Genomic DNA, 19116 nt, shown 5'->3' with positions numbered 1-19116 from the left:
TCGCCTTATCCTGGGATTCGCTGATTTGCAGAGTGAATCCTGTTCACTCGGACGGTGTCAGGGTGGTGACAGATTAGATCTTTAGACAAGACTGGAGCTGAGTGTGCAGGATTTAGGCTGGCTACGTGAGACTGACCCTAGCCATGTGCCCAGTATAATGGGACCATGTAGTGCATCTACCCAGTACTACCATTACAGATAATCCTGTTCATAAGGAGTAAAGGGGCAGAATAATGTAGTGGTTAGGGTATGGGACTCCCCGCCAGAGGGTACTGGTTTTGAACCCCAATGTCCGCATCTATCAGCAGGTATCCTTGAGCAACCTACCTAAACCCCTACCCGTTCCTTAATTCCCTATGTCTAAAGAAAAAATACATTCACTGTAAATTGCTTTGGGCAAAAGTGTCGCCTCAACTAGACTAGATTGTAGTCGGAAAAGCACAATAATAACGTCACGCTTGGACTTTTAAGACTAATTCCAAACACACTCCCAATAGTAGCAGAGCGCCTCTGAAAGGGAAGACTCAGTCTTTCTCATAATGAGTAAATAAGCTTCCCTGAGCTTCTCCAGCTATCACTGGTAGATTGGCGAGGCTGTAGAAACTGCATTTGCGTTTCCTCCACATAATGGGCCGGGCGTTTTCTTAATTAAACTCAAGGGCAGATTATCTCAACACAACAAATGAATAGAGTGGAGAATGAGACATTGATTCAGCCAAGGGGCCCAGGAGTTCAGACCTGACTTTAATCAACGGTTAAATGAGGTCCATCCTGTGGTTCCATTGGCTCACTCCAAATAATGATTCCTGAAGCTTGCTCCTTAATTCCCTTCGCAGCTCATTCTGACCAAGCTGGAAAAAAGGGGGATGATGAAGTTCAAGGATGATGGCGAGCACATTTGAGGGTGTATTGCAAGGCATACCTGTGAGACACTCCCTCTCAAACGTAAAACAACTAAAGTTACTTATTTACCCCTAGCCTCGCCATGAGTGAATAATGTATCATATCTAAAATTAAACTTGAGATGGAATTCCATGAAACTGTAAACATGTTTCAGGGGCAGGAGAGTCAAGGGGTTAGGTTATTTTTTTCTCTCAGCTGAAGGGTGCTGTGTTTAAACCAAAAAGTCTACAGTCTGCCCATTGGTAGACCCTTGAGCAAGATGCAACCTTGATCTGAAATATCTCAAATGAAATACAAATCACTAAAACTATTTGGATGATAGTTCAACAGTAAACAATGTGTTTCCATATTGTGTGTGTGTGTGTGTGTGTGTCTCGTGGTACGTACAGCGGTTTGTGTATGTGTGTGTGTGTGTGTGTGTGTGTGTGTGTGTGTGTGTGTGTGTGTGGTGCTATGTACAGCGGTGTGTGTGTGTGTGTGTCTGCCTGTCTGTAAGCCCAGGGGCCAGAGAGAGAGACAAAGAGAGAGAAGAAGAAAAAAGTATTTCACAAGTGTAACAAAAAAAGGCGGTGACCTAACTTTTCCAACCGCGGCTAAAGAAGGAGACGTAGGCGTTCCTTCCAGGGAACCTCCCCTGGCCGGCCCACTTCACAGGGAGGCCGGTGGGGAGGAGGAGGAGGAGGGGGGAGGAGGAGGGGGAGGAGGAGGGACCTTCCGCAGCACCCCGGGTCCCACAAGTGGAAAGTCATTCAGTTGCCTTCTGAATGGAGTGTCTTTGAAGCCCAGAGTGGAGGACTTAACTTGCAGCCCGCCGAGAGGAAGGAGACACCAAACTTTATACAAAAAAGACAACGAAGAAGACAACCCACGACATGAGACGCTGGCATCTAGTGGCGTTGGGTGCCCTGGCCGCCCTGCTCTGCCTGCCCGGCACAGGAGCCCTCGGAGGTAAGTGACCATGTCCAGCTGTCCTGGGGCCGCCGCCTGGTGTGTGTTGCATGGGTTCATCCTACAGCCACTCGCTGTCAGACACACACACACACACACACACACACACACACAGGGGCAAGAGCTCACACACGCACACACCCATACCCAAGCACACAGAGGGTCAAGAGAGCACTCTCTCTCACACACACACACACACACACATACACTCTCAAACTCTCTCTCTGTGTTTCTCTCTCTTATCTGGCAATCTCTCTCTGACACACACACACACTCTCAAACTCTCTCTGTCTCTCTATCGGGCTGTTTCACTCTCTCTTTCTCTCTCTCTCTCTCACACACACACACACACTGAAACACATGTGTCAGCAGTAGTAGGGAGTTGTAGGTTGGTTGGTGGGGGTCCTCTTCTGAGAACCTCCCCCCCCCCCCCCCCCCCCCACCCCCACCCCCAAGCCCCCCCAGCCATGACATAAATCATAGAGCAACCCCAGGGTGTGATGAGCTGTCCCTTCAGACGTGAAGCTCCGCAGCTTCAGCAGACAGTAGAGTCAACCTCACTGGAGCACAGACACAGACAGGGTACGTCTGGAAATAGGGTTCTGAATTAATGCTTTTCTGCTTTCCCCAAACACATTTTTCTGCTTTCAGCAGTGAGCTGCTTGTGAGCCCTCACGCCAGTCATTGTTTTGTGATTAAAACCATCTTATTCTCCATTGGAGTCATCACTGTGCCAGCGTCTGGCCAGACCCAACCTCCATAGCTCCACTGTGTCTGGAAAAACTTTGTGTGCGTGCGTGTGTGTGTGTGTGTGTGTGTGTGTGTGTGTGTGTGTGTGTGTGTGTGTCTCCTCCTGTATGTGTGAAAGTTTATGCTAGTGAATTTGCTGCTTTTTAAACTGCATTCTGGCGTGTCTGTATGTGTGTGTATGTGTGTGTTGGTGGGTGTGTGAGCATGCATGTGTATGTGTGTACTCGCCTCTAGGCGTGATCAGGGGTATACCCGGGAAATGTGTGAGTTTTCATGGTAGCATTAAGAGCCGGGACTGGCCAGGAGTGAACCTGGCCGTCAGTCAGGTGAGGCTTTCACACACCGTGTTCTCTGTGAGGAGACTCTTTAATAGGGAGGCTCCACACACACACACACACACACACACACATACACAGGAGAAAGAAAACTAAATCTAAAACATTTCAGAAGCAGTGGAAGAAGAGCAGCGGGCTGGATCCATCAGGGATATGACAGGCTGAGCCTGTGTGTGTGTGTGTGTGTGTGTGTGTGTGTGTGTGTGTGTGTGTGTGTGTTTGTGAGTTTGTTTGTGAGTTTGTTTGTGTGTGTATGTTTGTGGGAAAGTATGTGTATGCTGTGTGTGTGGTCGCAAAGGGAGAGAGTGGATGAGAGGGAGTGAGGAGTGTGTGTGTGGGGGGGGGGGGGCAGGGGGAGAAAAATGTGGAGCATAGGAGAAAGTGAGAGCATTTGTGTGTCGAGAGAAAGATGAAGAGAGCGAAAGAGGGAGAAAGAGTGTGTGTGTAGAGAGAGAGAGGGGGAGAGAGCTGTGGTCATACAATGGTTCCTCAGACCACTTCTTGTATAAACTGCAGCAGTGACTCGCTCCCAGCTACACATATATGTTACACGCTTGTGTGTGTGTGTGTGTGTGGGGGGGTTTGTGTGTGTGTGTGTGTGTGTGTGTGTGTGTGTGTGTGTGTGTGTGTGTGTGTGTGTGTGTGTGTTGGAAGTTTACATTATGTGCTCCACGGTGTTAGGGCTGGGTCAGCTCAGGCACCTGAATCCTGTGTGGAGGCATGAAGGCTGGGGTAGGGTGGGGCATGGGAAGGGTGGGGGTTGGGTAGGGACTATCTCAGATATATATTGCTTAATGCTTTGTTATTTTTCACTTCATTTAATATTCATGTGCAGTTGGTTTTCATATTTGTGTGAAATCCTCACTGTGCCAACGTATGTGCCAAAAATATGCTTGTGCAAACTTAGCTTGCCAAAAAACTATTTCTGACGCTGAAAGGGGGGCGTGGACCTGGAAACGTTGGTGGAAGGTCGTGACTAAAGTATGGTGGAGGTGACTAAAGTAGGGTGGGGGTGGAGTTTGGGAGGATTGAGGAGACTAAAGTAGGGCCGAGGTGGAGTTGGTTAGGGTGGAGGTGACTAAATTATGGTGGAGTTGGTTAGGGTGGAGGTGACTAAAGTAGGGTGGAGTTGGGTAGGGTGGAGGTGACCAAAGTAGGGTGGAAGTGGACTTGGGTTCGGCGGAGGTGGGTGGTGTAGCAAACCCGGCCAATTAACCAAGTTCCCCACAGCACGGCAGTGGGTGCACTGTGGGGCAAAACGTGCCTCCTTCCGACCAGATGCTTGGCCCCACTGCAGTCCACCGGCTGTCAGATCTTCATAAACTCTCGCTGGAAATTCCACTCCAATTAAGCCGTAGACAAACCGCATCGAGGGGGTGAACGGCCCCGCGCTGGCAGCAAAAAAGACCCTCGTCTGATCCCTGTGGAGAGGCAAGCTGCCGCCGCCGTGGCACGGAATCAGGAGCTCTGCTGGCGTCGGCCCCGCTCGCTGTGATCAGCTCGTCGAAGGACGCATTCATCCAGTCGTGTGTACGTACTCGTGTTCAGATCAGCGTCATTGATTGCCTGATGCTGACATCTCGCTGCGCCAGCGTTCGTTTACGACGTTAAGAGAATAGTCACATGACACTGAAGGCTTTGCGGAAATGATTTGCGCACATCGCTCGTGTCACAGTGGATTTGATTAACAACCGAACGCACTCAAAGTGAACTCTTTCGCGCGACGTCGGGCCAAGTCGTAATTCTTCGGCACAGATGTTAAATGTTGGATCAAACTAAGGAGCTGTGGAGTGATTGACTCCTTTATGTCACTCTCTCTCACGCACAGCAGATATCCCAGATTGGGTGCAGGGTGATTGAGTAATTAACGCATCCCTCAACAGATAAGATCAAATAAGTGGTTCATCACTAATCCCAGACTGGAGATTTGGGGCCGGTAAGAGGCAATGGTAATGTTGAACAGGTGTGACTTGTCAAGTCTTTACAAAAGTCCCCCCACCCCCATACTACCTTTCCTCCAATGCCTCGCACCCTGTCTTTACCTTCCCTCCCCACCTCTCCCTCCATCCTCTCAGCCCCTCCCTTCGTCCTCTCCTTCCTTCCTCCATCCTCTCCTCCCCTCTTTCCGTCCTGTCCACCCCTCCCTCCGTCTTCTCTACCCCTCCCTCCTCCCTCTCCTCTCTTCCCTCTATCCTTTCCTCTCCTCCCTCTATCCTCTCCTCTCCACCCTCCGTCCTCTCCTCCCTCTGTCCTCTCTCGTCTCCTCTCCTCCCTCTGTCCTCTCCTCCCCTCTGTCCTCTCCCCTCCTCCCTCTGTCCTCTGTCGTCTCCACTCCTCCCTCCATCGTTTCCTCTCCTCCCTCCATCCTCTCTCGTCTCCACTCCTCCCTTCTTCCTCTTCTTCCCTCCCTCCACCCCTCCCTTCTCTCTCCTTTCTCCTTCCTCCATCCTCTCCTTCCCTCCCTCCATCCTCTCCCTCATGTCAATGGATCCTCCCCCCTCCCCCCCCCCCCTTCCCCGCACACAGATCTTAAATCTTCCTGAACTGTTTGCATTGACTTTTTGTTCTTGTTTAGCTTCGTTCCATCCATTCCCTCCTCCTCTAGCGTTCTGTATACGTTTGCTTTACTTGTATACGTCTGCTATGCAATACGATACACACAGACACACACGCGCGCGTATGTAGAGAGAAGCCTTACACATCGACCCACTCCCGAAGCAACAGTGATTAGTTTGGGGTTATCTGTAAGGGAACGAGCAGCGCGTCAGCGGTAGGATGGGAATCGGATGCTGATGATCAACAAAATGTTGAGCTCTGCAATCAATCCCATCTCGGAAAATTTGTCAGGCTTTCTTTTCCCATCCTGTTACGCTAGGCGGCGCAGTGTTGAAAAACGCAGGTTTTCTCACAGGCCTGTTGTCAGTTGTGTGTTCCCCGACTTAAGCGAGTATTACAATGGGAGTGGGAGTATTAACTCATGTGACACGAAGCAAATCCAGTCAATTTGCAGACTTTCTCAATCCTGTGGGATTTACAGAGGGAGAAGTGCAAACAGGCTTAAGTGAGACCTTAAGTGAGAGTTTTTATTTATTTTTTCTTGTATGCCATAAATATAGCCGAGTGCCTCGTTTCAGTCCAAACATTTGGATGGAGCAGGGGCCTACTGCAGTGAACCATCTGTGGTACAAAAAGCCCACTTAATAACATATGGAGTATGATATTCACGTAACAGCCGCCGTCCGCTTGTGTGTGAGCCTATTCTGAGAGCTCCACACAGTGCGACGCCGGCGTCTCAGTGTTTATCTGCAGAATCATTCAATATAAATAATCGCCCGTTATGGCTTTGCATTCTGATGTTATGACCGTGCTGTTGCCTCTGTGGAAGGGGTACTGGTTTGGACCACTCTCGTGCCTGCAAGGTCAGGAGGAGTTCAACAGCTGAAAGAGTTTAGCATGGCGAACACACAGGTGGTCATTTGGCTAACTTGTTGCTGATAGAAAATGTATCAGAGGCGGAAACACAAGTGTTTTAATTCCAAGTGGAACGAGATCCTGTTAAATAGATTAAGTTCTCCTCAATACATCTCCTTTCTTTGCCATGTTCCAACGCATATCGCTGGATGTATTGTATGTATGTTCTACGTGGACCGGGGCGACGAGACACTGGGGTTCAAACTTTCGCCAAGCTTCGCACGGTGTATTGTACTCGTGAATATATCAGAGGCTACAAGTACAAGACATATTCTAATGTGGAGGGCGCATGGGAACATTGGGAATTAGGCTACGCGTATCTCGGTATGCTCATTATCAGACAAACAATGGACCTGGGGTAGGAATAATATATAAATAAAACAACCCTGATGATTAATGCATGTCGTAGGGAGGGGGGGGGGCAGGGGTTGTTACTGTGTTTGCTCTCTGAATTTCAAAGCTTAAACAGGGGATTTGCATCGCAGAGAAGACACACTATCTGCAACCACCCCCACCCACACACCCACCTGTTGTATTACGTCACCATGGTAACAGGCACAAAAATAAATGTTTTTTTGTTTTTTTTCGTGAGTTAAGTTGTGTATGTCACGTCTGGGTGTTGTGTTCCTGTCGTGTACAAGGGGCCGCTCATGAGATCAATAACACCAACATCTGCACGGCTCAAATTTAGAGATTAGTGTATGTGTGTATTTATGTGTGAGGGCACATGTGTGTGCACGCTTGAAAGTGTGTACGCGTGCAAGTGTATGTTTGCGAGCGTGTGAGTGTGAGTGTGTGTCTGTGTGTGTGTGAGCATGTCTGTGCATAAGTGTGTGTTGGTGGATCCGCTGGTTTGGAGGCGATACTGCTTGACACCCACCCCCCCTACAGCCTCCACCCCCCTCTTTAAACACGCCGGTGTCAGGACTGACAAAAATGCGTCACTTGGTCCCGAGCCAGACAAGAATCAGAGAGTGTTTGAAAAACGCAGCGTGAGACAAATCTGCCTCCTCTTTGCCGTCGCCTCTTTCCAACAAAATGTTCTTCGCCTCCAATGTTGTGACATCACACAGAGCGCCAACAGCCGCGGAGAACGTGTGGGAATGTGCCAGTGGCGTAGGCCAGCCCCTGGTGTGAATTGATGCCCTCAATGTCCACAGGAAACCGCGTTGATCCATGAATGCATGTTTTCTCGTTCGCACAGAAGGATTATGTATATGTACGTATTGCAATGTACACGAGTTCAATCGGATCTCGTGTGTAAGCGTGGTTCCGTTTAACACAGTGCATTATGGATATACCTAACGCAGTGTCCCTGTGGGCCTATGCAAATTACAGTAAATGCTCTCCATGAATGGGGTCCTGTACCGTGGAATATGCGCTAATCTGCTCAGTTAGCTGCCTGCGCGGGTGGGTGAATGAAACTGAGACCCCCTTGGTATTACAGAAGATGGGACAGAGTATCACCACTGATAACCTTTCTAATAAGGGGGCCGCCTCCCTGGCTTCCCTCTTACTCACTCTGGCGGATGATAACCTCAAACTCTCTGATTGGCTGAGTTCCCTCAAGTCGCCGGGAAGATTATGGATGTTCTACAACGGAGGGGCCCCCTTGTTTGACTTTGTGGTTTGTGCAGCAGATGCTCTGCAGACCAACTGACCGAGACATGACTATGCTATGCGTACTATCACCCTGAAGTCAAGGTAACATAGACTAAGAATTAGAGGTTAATACGTGAGTAACCTATAACATTGAGTCCTCTCATTGACGCCACGAAAGAGCAAGCTTCAGGATGCTATAATCCTTGAACTCTAGATCATAGTGGTCATTCATGTTCATTCTGATTCAATAGTAATACGTGTGTGAGGAAATCAACAAGCTCTTTAACCTGAAAGACTCCCTATGCTTCTCCCAGCAAATGGTCTATCACACCATGCTCTCTGCAAGGCACAGCCTGCTAGAGTTATTATCTAAAATCTGTGAACTGCGAGGAACAGGGACACTGGCGGCCCACACACAGAGCCCATTTAGGCCAGACAATGTAAACAATGAGGTCCTTCAAGCAGGAGTTGTTTGACTCTATCTGGAAGTCAGGGTGGGGTCAAAGGGCATCTAGCAGTATGCTCTAATGTTGCTTTAACCTCCGACTGTCATTTATACAGGCAGGCTTTCGCTCGATGCCCTGGTGTCTTATGGGAGTTACAGTCTTTAGGAGAAACAAGAGCTGTGCCCAGATGGTGTGTGTGTATATGTATGGCGTACCTTCCTATTGCCTTGTTTGCTATTACCTTAGCCTTTGCTTAAACACAGACCCATTGATTGAACCTATGACGTAAAACGGGGCCGATGTTGTGTTACTCGTGGGTCATATAATACATACAAGACAAGAGTTTTCTGTTTAGTGTAGCAGAAAGTTTAGACTGAAAATTCCTGCAGAGTCGGCAGATGTTAAATAACTACAAGTGTATCTGTCCAACGAGAGACCACTTTTTCTCAGATCCCAATCCGAGTATGGAATACTCCTTATAACACCCAAGCTTTGGAGCTTTCCTTTGTGCTGTATAACATAACTTTTGAACACATTTCAGCTCCTCACGTTCCTCCATAATATGAATAACCTTACTTCTACTGCAATGTTTGAAAGCAAGTTACAGAGTGCTTTGCAAGACGATAGAGCAACGTGTGATTCAATGCAACACGTCTATAGTGAGATCACACAGTCAGACCAACACCTGCTGCAGTGCATTGAAGCTAATAGTCTGGTCCCCCAGGGGCACACCGCCATGTTTATATTTCAGATAAGAGCGCAGGGGGAATTATTGCCCAGAATGGAATACATGCAGGAGAAAATTCTCATTATCACAAAACTGCCAATTTCTCTGTAAGCAGGAATTATGCATGAGCAGATGTCTCGATATGAAAAGCATTTCTGGGATTCTTTGTTTATTTATTTATTTTTATAGAGCAGAGTCTGGATTAACCGTTTTTTTGGTTTGGACCAAAAATCGGGTCCAGATTGATTGTTATCCTCGTTACCATTTCCTTTTTACCATTAAAACAAATATAAAAACTTGACAGCAACACAGACTCACATACACCCACACACACACACAACTAAGCAGTCATAAAAGGCTAAAATGAAATGACAGTTTATCTTCCCTTCAAACAGCCCTCAAGTCTTTTACCTAATCAATAACACAATCAACTGTAGATAGTGTCGTTATTAACTACTGTTGCTTCGTAATCCAGCCAGTTCATGTGGTCCTTCCATAGGACACCCACATTATTATCTAAATTGCATCTGGGAAAAAAAAAAATAATGCAATAAATAAATAAACAAACATGCTCTTTTATGGAAAGCGTGCCCACTTATCACACAAGATGCCACAGAACCATGTTATTGGAGAAATGGATCAAATAAACCCACACATGCGACGGGAAATGGGGAAACAGCGCCAGCTCCCGCACGATTCATCCGAGATCTAATTCAGATTGCGGCGAGTTAAGCTACGTTAGTTAGCGACGTGGCTGAAGCTGGGAGCTCAAATCAAAATGTCACCGTGTTCCATACCTAATATAGACAAAGACAGAACAGTGGCGGGGGAAAAAAGGGGGGGGGGTGGTTGGAATACCCGGAGTGCTTTGCAATTATTACGCGTTTCAAAGAATGCCGGCTGATAAATCCTGCATTCCACTTTGTCTCTCTGATAGGAAACAGGGAAAACATGCACCTAGGGTGGGGAGGCGGCTTCTAATCAAATCCACGTCTCTCATGTTTGTTTTTCGCCTGCAAATGAATGGGAATTTACCGCACAAGCTCCATCAGATACCCACAGGACAAAATACATTAGCCACACACATGGGTATGTTTCAACAGTATAGCAGGGACGTTGATTGTGTTTGGATGTTAAGTTATGTACGTTATATATATATATATATATATATACTATATATATATATACAAATATATATATGTAATGTTAGCAGTCTGTTGGCCAGAATATGACTCACCCCACATGCTCAATATAGCTAGCAGCTAATATGAGGACTTCCTCCCTAACCAAGTGGCCTCGCTAGCCTATGACTCATAATCCCGAGGTCAGTGCAGTTAATAAGGAGACATCTGACTGCTAACATTTTAGTAGCTCCTAGCTTATGACACTGAGAACCTGCTATCATTAACATTTGCGCTCCAGTACCCTCCATCCCTACCTCGAGCTGTGTCTGTGTATCAAATTAGATTTGCATTATAATGTTTTTGTTTATTATGAATTTCCCCATCGCCTCAATGCCTTGTTACATTCATGAAGGTAAATAAATGTTCAACTTAATTGCGAATCCAATGTCAAAAGAACAACTGAACTCATCAGTTTTGACATTGTTTGCAATTGTTTTGCGGCAGTTTGAGTTGGGGAAAGCACCACAGTACTGCAACGAGCCAAACAGATTGGAACAGAGATGAAGATAAAAACAGACTGGGGAACATAGGAATGAAATGCTTCGCATGGGACTGGAAGAGCAAGGGGGAAGGGACTGTGTGTGTGTGTGTGTGTGTGTGTGTGTGTGTGTGTGTGTGTGTGTGTGTGTGTGTGTACGTATATATATGTATGTGTGTGTGTGTGTGTGTGTGTGTACGTATATATATATATATATGTGTGTGTGTACACATTTGGCTGGACGACTGCTCGTGCTGCGGTCCCAGTGTTCGCGGCGTTGATGATGTCATCGGCCCACCATTCAGAGCCCCTAAAATAACCACAGGAAACGATCCTTCCCGTGGCGTTTGGTGTGGGTGACTGTACTGCTACAGTAGCATGGGGGAGGGGAGCGGGAGCAGGGAGCCGTAATGGGAAGCTTGATACTTAAAGCCAAAGTCCCCCTTTGGGAAGGCACTCTACCCCTGACGATGGAGTCTGTCTACGCCTGTATACTCAGCCAGAGAAGTACACTCACGGTGAACTGTCTGTGTACTTACAGTGTGCTTCCTGGGATAGGATGGTCTAGTGGTTAAGGGGTTAGTTAGGGTGTTTGACTGCACCAGACAAAGAGTCTCTCTTCAAACCCCCATGCCCTCAGTCGGCCTGTAGCCATCCTTGGGTAATACACCCTCACCCCGACCGGCCTGCTCATTAATAACATGGATCAAAATTGCTTGCCAGAATAATACTTCTGGCACTTGACACCACTTGTCTGCCAGAATAATATATCATCCTAATGTAATGTCAGGATGGATGGAGACAAGGACTGGATCAATGGACAGATACACCCATGAAACCAACAGAGGGGATACAGAATCAGCATGAGTTTTATTCATCAAATGTTAAACAATAAAACATGTGGTCGTTTTAGGCACTGAAACTAGCACACAACAAGAGTAAGAAATATAGGACAGAGAGAGAGGTCCGTTGACAAGATTTCATTTAGTCTTTGGGCCTGGTTTGGCCCTTGGCACCAGGTCGTCCAGTGCTAAATGGACCCTAGAGACACTAAGAGACCATGGGTGACCCCGCGACCTTCTGTCAGAGTGTAACCAAATGCGTTAAAGAGCATTTTCCAGATTCTCCACAGATCAAATCTCTCTATCCCGTCACCACAGATGAGAGGGGATGTTTTGATGCAGCCTGGAAGACAACAAGGTTTGGAAGGGAGAGAACATGAAGAATGTATTGCCTTGTTTCATTGATATTATAATTACTATTATTACAATTGTACAATTTCTCATTTAGTTGTATATTTTGTAATTTGATTTAGCCGATGCTTTTGTACGCAGCAACTCTTTTAGATATGACATTTAGCATCGGATATGGGTTAAGAATCACGCTGTTGTGAACATTTGGTGATCGACCCCAGTGTCTTTTACACCCCAGGAGCCACCACTACCCTACACTGGCTCCTCGTGTATATATAGCAATGTCGCAGGTTTGAAACCAGTGGTTAGAAAACACATTTCAGTATTTTGAAAGTCAGTTTGAAAGACTGACGCAACGAGGACTCATCCTTGAACAGAGCCGTCTGCACATAAGACATGGGTTTGAGAGAGAGACATTTTCTGTGTTTCTACGTATACTGTATGTGTTTGTACGTTTGAGTGGGTCTTTCCTCCAGAAACCTAAAATTGGTTATATCGCACATCCGGCCTGATCATTCTATCCTCTAAATGCGTCTGGAGTATAAGTGTTTATCCATTTAAGAATGTATATACGTTTAAATTGTTGAATAATTTTACTATACTATGCTATATGATATGCTTCAGTACAAAGCAGAAAAGGTATTACTGTCAAAAATTGTAGGCTTCTTTCTCACCCCCCCAGAATACGTTTCACACTTTAAGCTTATTCCTACTGCTACACCAAGATGCTGTTATCGGTTGCTTTTTTCAGTTGGAGGCTTCCTCATTTGGATCCCATCCTCGGCTTAAAGTATGTGTGGAATATATTAACCTTGAAAGTGGTAGTAGAGTATAAATAAAGTGTGTACACCACCTGGCTCATTATGAATACCAAACAATACCAAACCTTCTCTTTTATTGATTTAACGGAAGAAGTTCTCTGAATAATGTTAAGTTTCACTCTGGGTCGGTTCCAACGCGCCTAATGGAAGTAACGGGAGTGACGGAGCTAACAGCCACCAACAGCTGTTCCAACACACACAGCTTAGCTGGGAGAATGAATGTGTCCTTGGCAACTTCACCGCATTGCACTTTCCATAGTGAGGCCGTGGATCCCAGGCCTAACATATGTATGCAAACAAGCCCAAGGAGGTGTACTGCCTGTCGCAGAGACAGACAACAGACACACGTCTGGCTTTTGGATATCATCTTCCTCTAGATCAGTCAGGACAATAGCCATTTGTTGCCACGCAGCATGGGTAATAAACATTCACCGGTAATTACAGAGTATCATCTACTGGAATGAGCCAAGCATTCTCATTGGTCCACCATCTTGATATTTGCCATAAACCGCCAGCTGCAGCTTTTGTTTACTACATCGCATATGTGCCCATAGTCATCGTAAAAGTAAGGGATGTTTCGGTTTTAAGAAGATGCTTTGTTGAGTGCATTGCCTTTGGATCTTCACACGTGTGTGTGTGTGTGTGTGCTTGGTGTGCGTGCACACACACTCACACATCTGGGTAAAAGGCATACAATGCCAAAGCTTTTTCTCTCCATCTCCAGTTTTCCAAATGTGTGTGTGTGACTCTCCACCTTTCCATTTGCTGAGCTAAACTAAACACCAATGGTGACTCCCCAATCCGTTTCATGACACAATGGAAGAAACGTGTCAGAGGGTCGTCATGCTCTTAACTCTTTTCGTGAAGAGAACCCACTGTAAAAAATGGCACACAGATACTTTCGTCAAGTAGATACCCTAGATATGTGTCTTGTAGATACACTATAGATACCAAGGACACGTTGCCTTCGCTGGACATTCTTACGATTATTTACCTTGGCACCAGTCTCCTGACATATCTTGGCAGTGTTGTATGTAGATGGACAATGTGTTACAACCTTTTCTCAAAGTTTTCAAATTATTTGTTTAGCGTTCACTTTCAAGGAGCATACTCACCTGTTTTCGTTCACCCCTGCCCTGAGCTCACCCCACAGCCTCCGAGTACATCTCCATGTTTTGTATTCCTGAAGCTGGGGAAGATTTGAAGAAAGGCAAAGCCATTGCTGCCACGGAATGTTCTAGTCTTACCTGCCATCTGTGTGCGTGTCTGTGTGTGTGTTTGCATGTGTGAGCGTTTGTGTGCCTGCATGCATGTGTGTGTGTGTGTGTGTGTCCTTGACAGTGTTGGTAGGCGAGTGTGTGCGTGCATGCGAGTGTGTGCTTGTGTGAGAGTTTGCATGTCTGCACACACGTGTGTTTGTGCTTTTGTGTGTGTGTGTGTGTGTGTGTGTGTGTGTGTGTGTGTGTGTGTGAATATTTGTGTATTTGTGCATGTGTGTGTGAGTGTGTCTGAGTGTGCGTGTGTTTGTGCACGTGCGTGAGTGTGTCTGAGTGTGTGTGTTTGTGTGTGTGTGTGTCAGTGAGTATGTGTGTGCTGAGTGATTAAACTGCCAGAACGTAGCTTGGTGGTTCGTACAGTAACGTGAAGCAGAGCTCAGAAATGTTCCCCGACCATCAGCTAGCACGGTATCTTGGTGTTAGCGTGTCATTTCTTACACCAGGCTGTTGCTCAGCTGTTATTTACTACTATCAGTGTTTCTTTTTTTCTACGACTGGTTAATAGCTTGTTGACATATTCACCCAGGGTGGAGGCTCATATGAATACGTGGGCAGAACATTCCTCTTTATGTGACTCAGAGGTTTGAAAACCCATCATTTTTTGTCATTTAACTGTTAGAAGTGCGGTTTCAAATGGTGTCTTGTGGGAAAACAGAATACTTGGTTGTGAGATATCAGTCAACTTCTGTGACTCACTCCCATCATCTTGGCGTAATGGATTTTCCGTGACCACACTATAACGCAGACTACAGCCCACACTCTGTATTCCTGTTCGTTTTTTTTGGTATTTCTTCTCAGAAAGTAAAATGGGTTCTTCATCTGGGTTGCTCCCCCCGATCCTCGCCTTCTGCCTGCCGTCCCCCAGGACCCAAGTCATTTTGGAAAGCTAACGTATCGGATCCCAGGCTGTCTCGCAGTGGCGGAGGAGAGCAGAAGCCTGATGGAGAACCTGCCAGGGAGCCATGAGTGAGGCATTAACCGTGACCGCCCTGTCGTGTCACATGTATCTCTTCCCTCTGAGTTCGTAAGCGTTGCATACACACTGTGTTTAGGGTTCGGAGCCCTGCAGTAGAGACGTGATTTATCCTCAGTTATTTATACTCGTATACTGTACGGGGCTGGATAATGGGACTGTTTTGGGGCGGTAGGCCTATTTTAAACACATAGCGCGGAAGCTATTAAGTCTCCCTCAGAGAGTTCTCTCTCTCTCTCTCTCTCTCTCTCTCTCTCTCTCTCTCTCTCTCTCTCTCTTAAAAAATTATACGATTAATAAAAAAGAGTATCAAAATAAAATGGATAATTTATCATTTATTAAGACATTGAAACTATCAGGTTATTTAAATTAATTCATATTTCTGTCTTGCCTATGGACATTCAGAGCTTCGGGGAGTGAATCAAAGTGAAAGAAGGTGAGTGTCCTCCCCAGGACATCCTGGTTGACGACTTCTCCGTTATATGGGGAGGTCAGGTGTAGTTAGTGGGGGGTGGGGGCAGAGCCAGCTGTGGTGGTCTCAGGGCATTAAACTGGGGTGTCTCCGACCCCCGCTCTAGTTGGAGATGATCCAGATGAGGCTAATGGAGAGGAAACCGCAAGGTCGACCCCAGGTCTGGTAGCCTGGCATCGGCAGACGAATTACAAACTGCAATTAGTCTTGAACCTCTCCGTTCATTTCTGATCTCCAAGGGGCGTCGCCAACAGGCATCAACCAAAATGCCTCTGGTCGCTATTGGATAGGCCTACAACCAATCATAGCAACGAAATGGGTGACTTAGCACTGAGAGACAAAAAATTGTAAACCGACAACATGTAGCAAATACATCTTACTTTAAGTGCAAAGGCTTTAAGTGCAGTCGTTTGTTCTTCTTGTGGTGAAAATATACCGGCCAGTTCATTTAATATTGTCTCGACAGCAGAATCAATAGTCCGTTCTACATCAGCGGCAGCCATTTTGTTGTTCTTTTGTAAAATGCCTCTATGGTGGTCTCATATTTGATCAACGGTTGTGATTGGTCAGTCTATCTCATACCGGGCAGAAATATTTTTGGATGGGAAGGGAGCCAGACCTTATATTCTGAGTAAATGAAACATGAGTTTGCGCAATTCGTCTGGTTCCCAGGCTACAGGCCTGGCTGGGGGGATCAGAAGTCAAGGCTGACCTGGGATGGCCTGGGGCTCCTCAAGATGAGCTGGAGAAGCTGTCAGGGAAAGAAACAGAGGAGTGTGGAGGGCTTTACGATTGCTATGGCGACCAACCCAAACCAGAGAAGTGGTTGAGGAAGATAGATTGATGAATGATTTTCGAAAATATCTATTTTTTTCGGTGGAAATACAGAAGACTGTAATCAAGGACTTCATGAATGTGTCCTGAGTATTTCAGGAAACTAGTTGCAGGCTGAAAAAAGGAATACATGAGGGATATGATAATTCTGCACAAATGTATTCCAATGCAATTCTGAGCCAAGGAGTTCAGCAGTTTAAGACATACATTATACCCTCAAAGGCGTCTGAGAAGTGGTCTCTACGTCAGACCATGGGCCTCCTCCAGAGATCTTGTAGCTGATGGGGGGGGAAAAATTATATAGTTGAATTCTATGTACTGAGAAAATTATCACAATTAGAAAAAGGTCACATGAATATTGAAGTCATACTTTTTACCATACACCACAGAGAGCTCAGCCAATTACACAAATTAATGCCATGCTACAAACACAAAAAATATTCATAATAGGGTCCCTTGCCTCCCTTCCCTTGTCTGTTTGGGAACCAACCCAGCAATAATACACAAAAGGCAATGCCCCACAACAATTTCTAGAATTTACTGAGTTTACTGTAATGGTTCGAGAGAGAAAAGAATGCCTAGCCTAAAAATCCAAACATCTTAGCATTCCTATGTAAACACGTACTTCCTGCATACCATACCATTAGAAACCATTCCCCCAAAAAATCACGTTGTGAATTAACATTCATAGAAGCATCGGTCTACTCCAGTGGCTTAACAAACAGGGTCTCTGCTGAGATGCAGCCTGAAAGCTGGAAATACTGTCCATGAGCTTCATGGACAGCCTTTATCCGCCCCGGAATAGTGTTCATTAGCGTAACGAAGCAACTCGCTTCATTTTTCGGACAGCCAGGATTCGGTTTGTCGACCCAAGGCCTTAACCAGCTGTGATGGGCCGAGCCATGGTTCACGGCCCTCTCTCATATCGCATGTTATGACTTCCAATGAGGTGCTCTCTCTATGCTTTGTTTCTTTTTTATATGAAAGGCAGCTTCACGTGGCTTTCTGAACAGAGTGCAGATGTTGCCATGTTGGCTCCAGAGCACATGGAGTCACCTGATGGCTTAGGAGGATGATCATCATTTAACGACAGCTGAGATTTACAGTTGATCGTTAGTGCACAGACATGTGATTCATGCTCAAGATTAAACAGAGAAGCAAAAAATCATCAGATATACCGTTTGGACCTACGTGCATGTCGATATTTAATTAGTTTATTCTGCAACATTTGTGCCAAATCACCCACGTTCAATTCGTTTGAATCGGTGAGTGGGAATGAAATTGTTCACTTGGTGACGCTAGACACTTTGAGGCTCAAAACCTCAACCTGCCACTTAGACATTTTATGACCAGATGTGTCTTATTGAACAGGACAGCACCATTTGGCAGCTACCTCACCGAATGAGCAAGGCAGTTAAAAGTAAAAAATGTGTCATTATTATCCGGCGGACGTTTGTTATTGTAGTGAGAGCGATGGCCACATAAACTAGACAACGCCCCGAGCTCTGGGCCAAGAGCTTCTGGGGCCCTTCAACAGTGGCGAGAAATCCCAAAGAAGGAGAGTTTCCCTCCAAAAAAGTAGATCTGTGAACGCTGAGTTGAAATCTCCCTCGTCCTCACCGCTGGATACATGGCGTGCTCCTTCCTTGCGTCGTTCTTTCCACTCAGTCCTTTCCCTGCCCGTCGAGTTGTCGGTTAGGATGGATTATTGCGCATACAAAGGCTCCTTTTACAGTAGTGCGTTTGAAAAAAAAGCTACTTCATGTGCAGTTTGTTTGGTTTTTCTTCCTCTTTTGGGGGTTTTGAGGGGGAGCTAGTTCCCTCCAGCGCTTGGATTAGGCGGAACCTCCTCCTTGGAGCCGGATGGTCTTATAAATGTTCTAAAAAGAGAAGTCGTCTCGCACCGATCCAAAACCACCTCAAAGAACAGCATTGGTCAGGTTCTGGAGAGGAGATGCACAGTAAAAAAAAAAAAAAAGAGGTAGAAAACAAATTCCACTCCACACACACACACACACACACACACACACAAATAAAGAGTTGTATGTACCCACCCCACACACACACACACACACACACACACACACACACACAAACACAGATACGTATGCACTCACATAAAGTGTGTGAACGTTTTTCAGCCTGATGGTTTTCTCTGAGAAAGCAGTACTACAGTCCCAACGCAGATCCGCTTATTGATTGGCTCCCAGCAGAAAGACATGTTAGCAGACAGTGCAGCTTAACATTTGAGTTGTGCTCCTTTTTAAAGACTGCGAAAATATGCTATGATGAATAATGTGTGATCGAACTGAAGATGGGAGCTAGAGACCTTGAAGTCCCTATAACCAACTGTTTGGAGGAATCGACTCACAATGCTAATAAAACAAAAATTAAAACACCAGCAGTAAAAAGTATTTTGGTCGATATACTAGCGTTCACAGATGTGTTTGTTTCACGTCCGTTCACAGACTAAACGAAACGGGCCTGTTATTTCTTTTTTTAAATCTCAAGATTGCTACAAGCACGTATTCCTCAGACAAGTGCACCACACCACCTTCTTGTAGGCATGGGTTTTCATTTGCATAATGGAGAGGTTCACAGCCCCTGCGCGGGGAAGCGCATCGGATAACAGAGAGTTTTGGTTTCAAACCTTCAAAACATCCTGCAACCAATTAGAGCTCATCTAGGCCACCCAGCTCGCT

General features: G+C 46.1%; 1 protein-coding gene across 1 annotated transcript in view; it reads left to right on the top strand.

The window, feature by feature from the left end:
- Positions 1-1775: 1775 nt before the first annotated feature.
- cspg4 (chondroitin sulfate proteoglycan 4) overlaps positions 1776-19116 on the top strand; it is a gene marked incomplete at its 5' end in the record, with an annotated part of 58399 nt that continues 41058 nt past the window's right edge. The window contains one exon of the mRNA XM_084477096.1: positions 1776-1851. Coding sequence (XP_084333222.1) covers positions 1776-1851 — 76 coding nt within the window. The remainder of the gene's footprint in view (positions 1852-19116) is intronic.

The sequence above is a fragment of the Micromesistius poutassou genome (assembly GCF_964030765.1).
Source record: "Micromesistius poutassou genome assembly, chromosome: 13".
NCBI lineage: Eukaryota > Metazoa > Chordata > Actinopteri > Gadiformes > Gadidae > Micromesistius > Micromesistius poutassou.
Note: the sequence above shows the minus strand (reverse complement) of the source record. Positions and strands in the feature narration are given on the sequence as shown.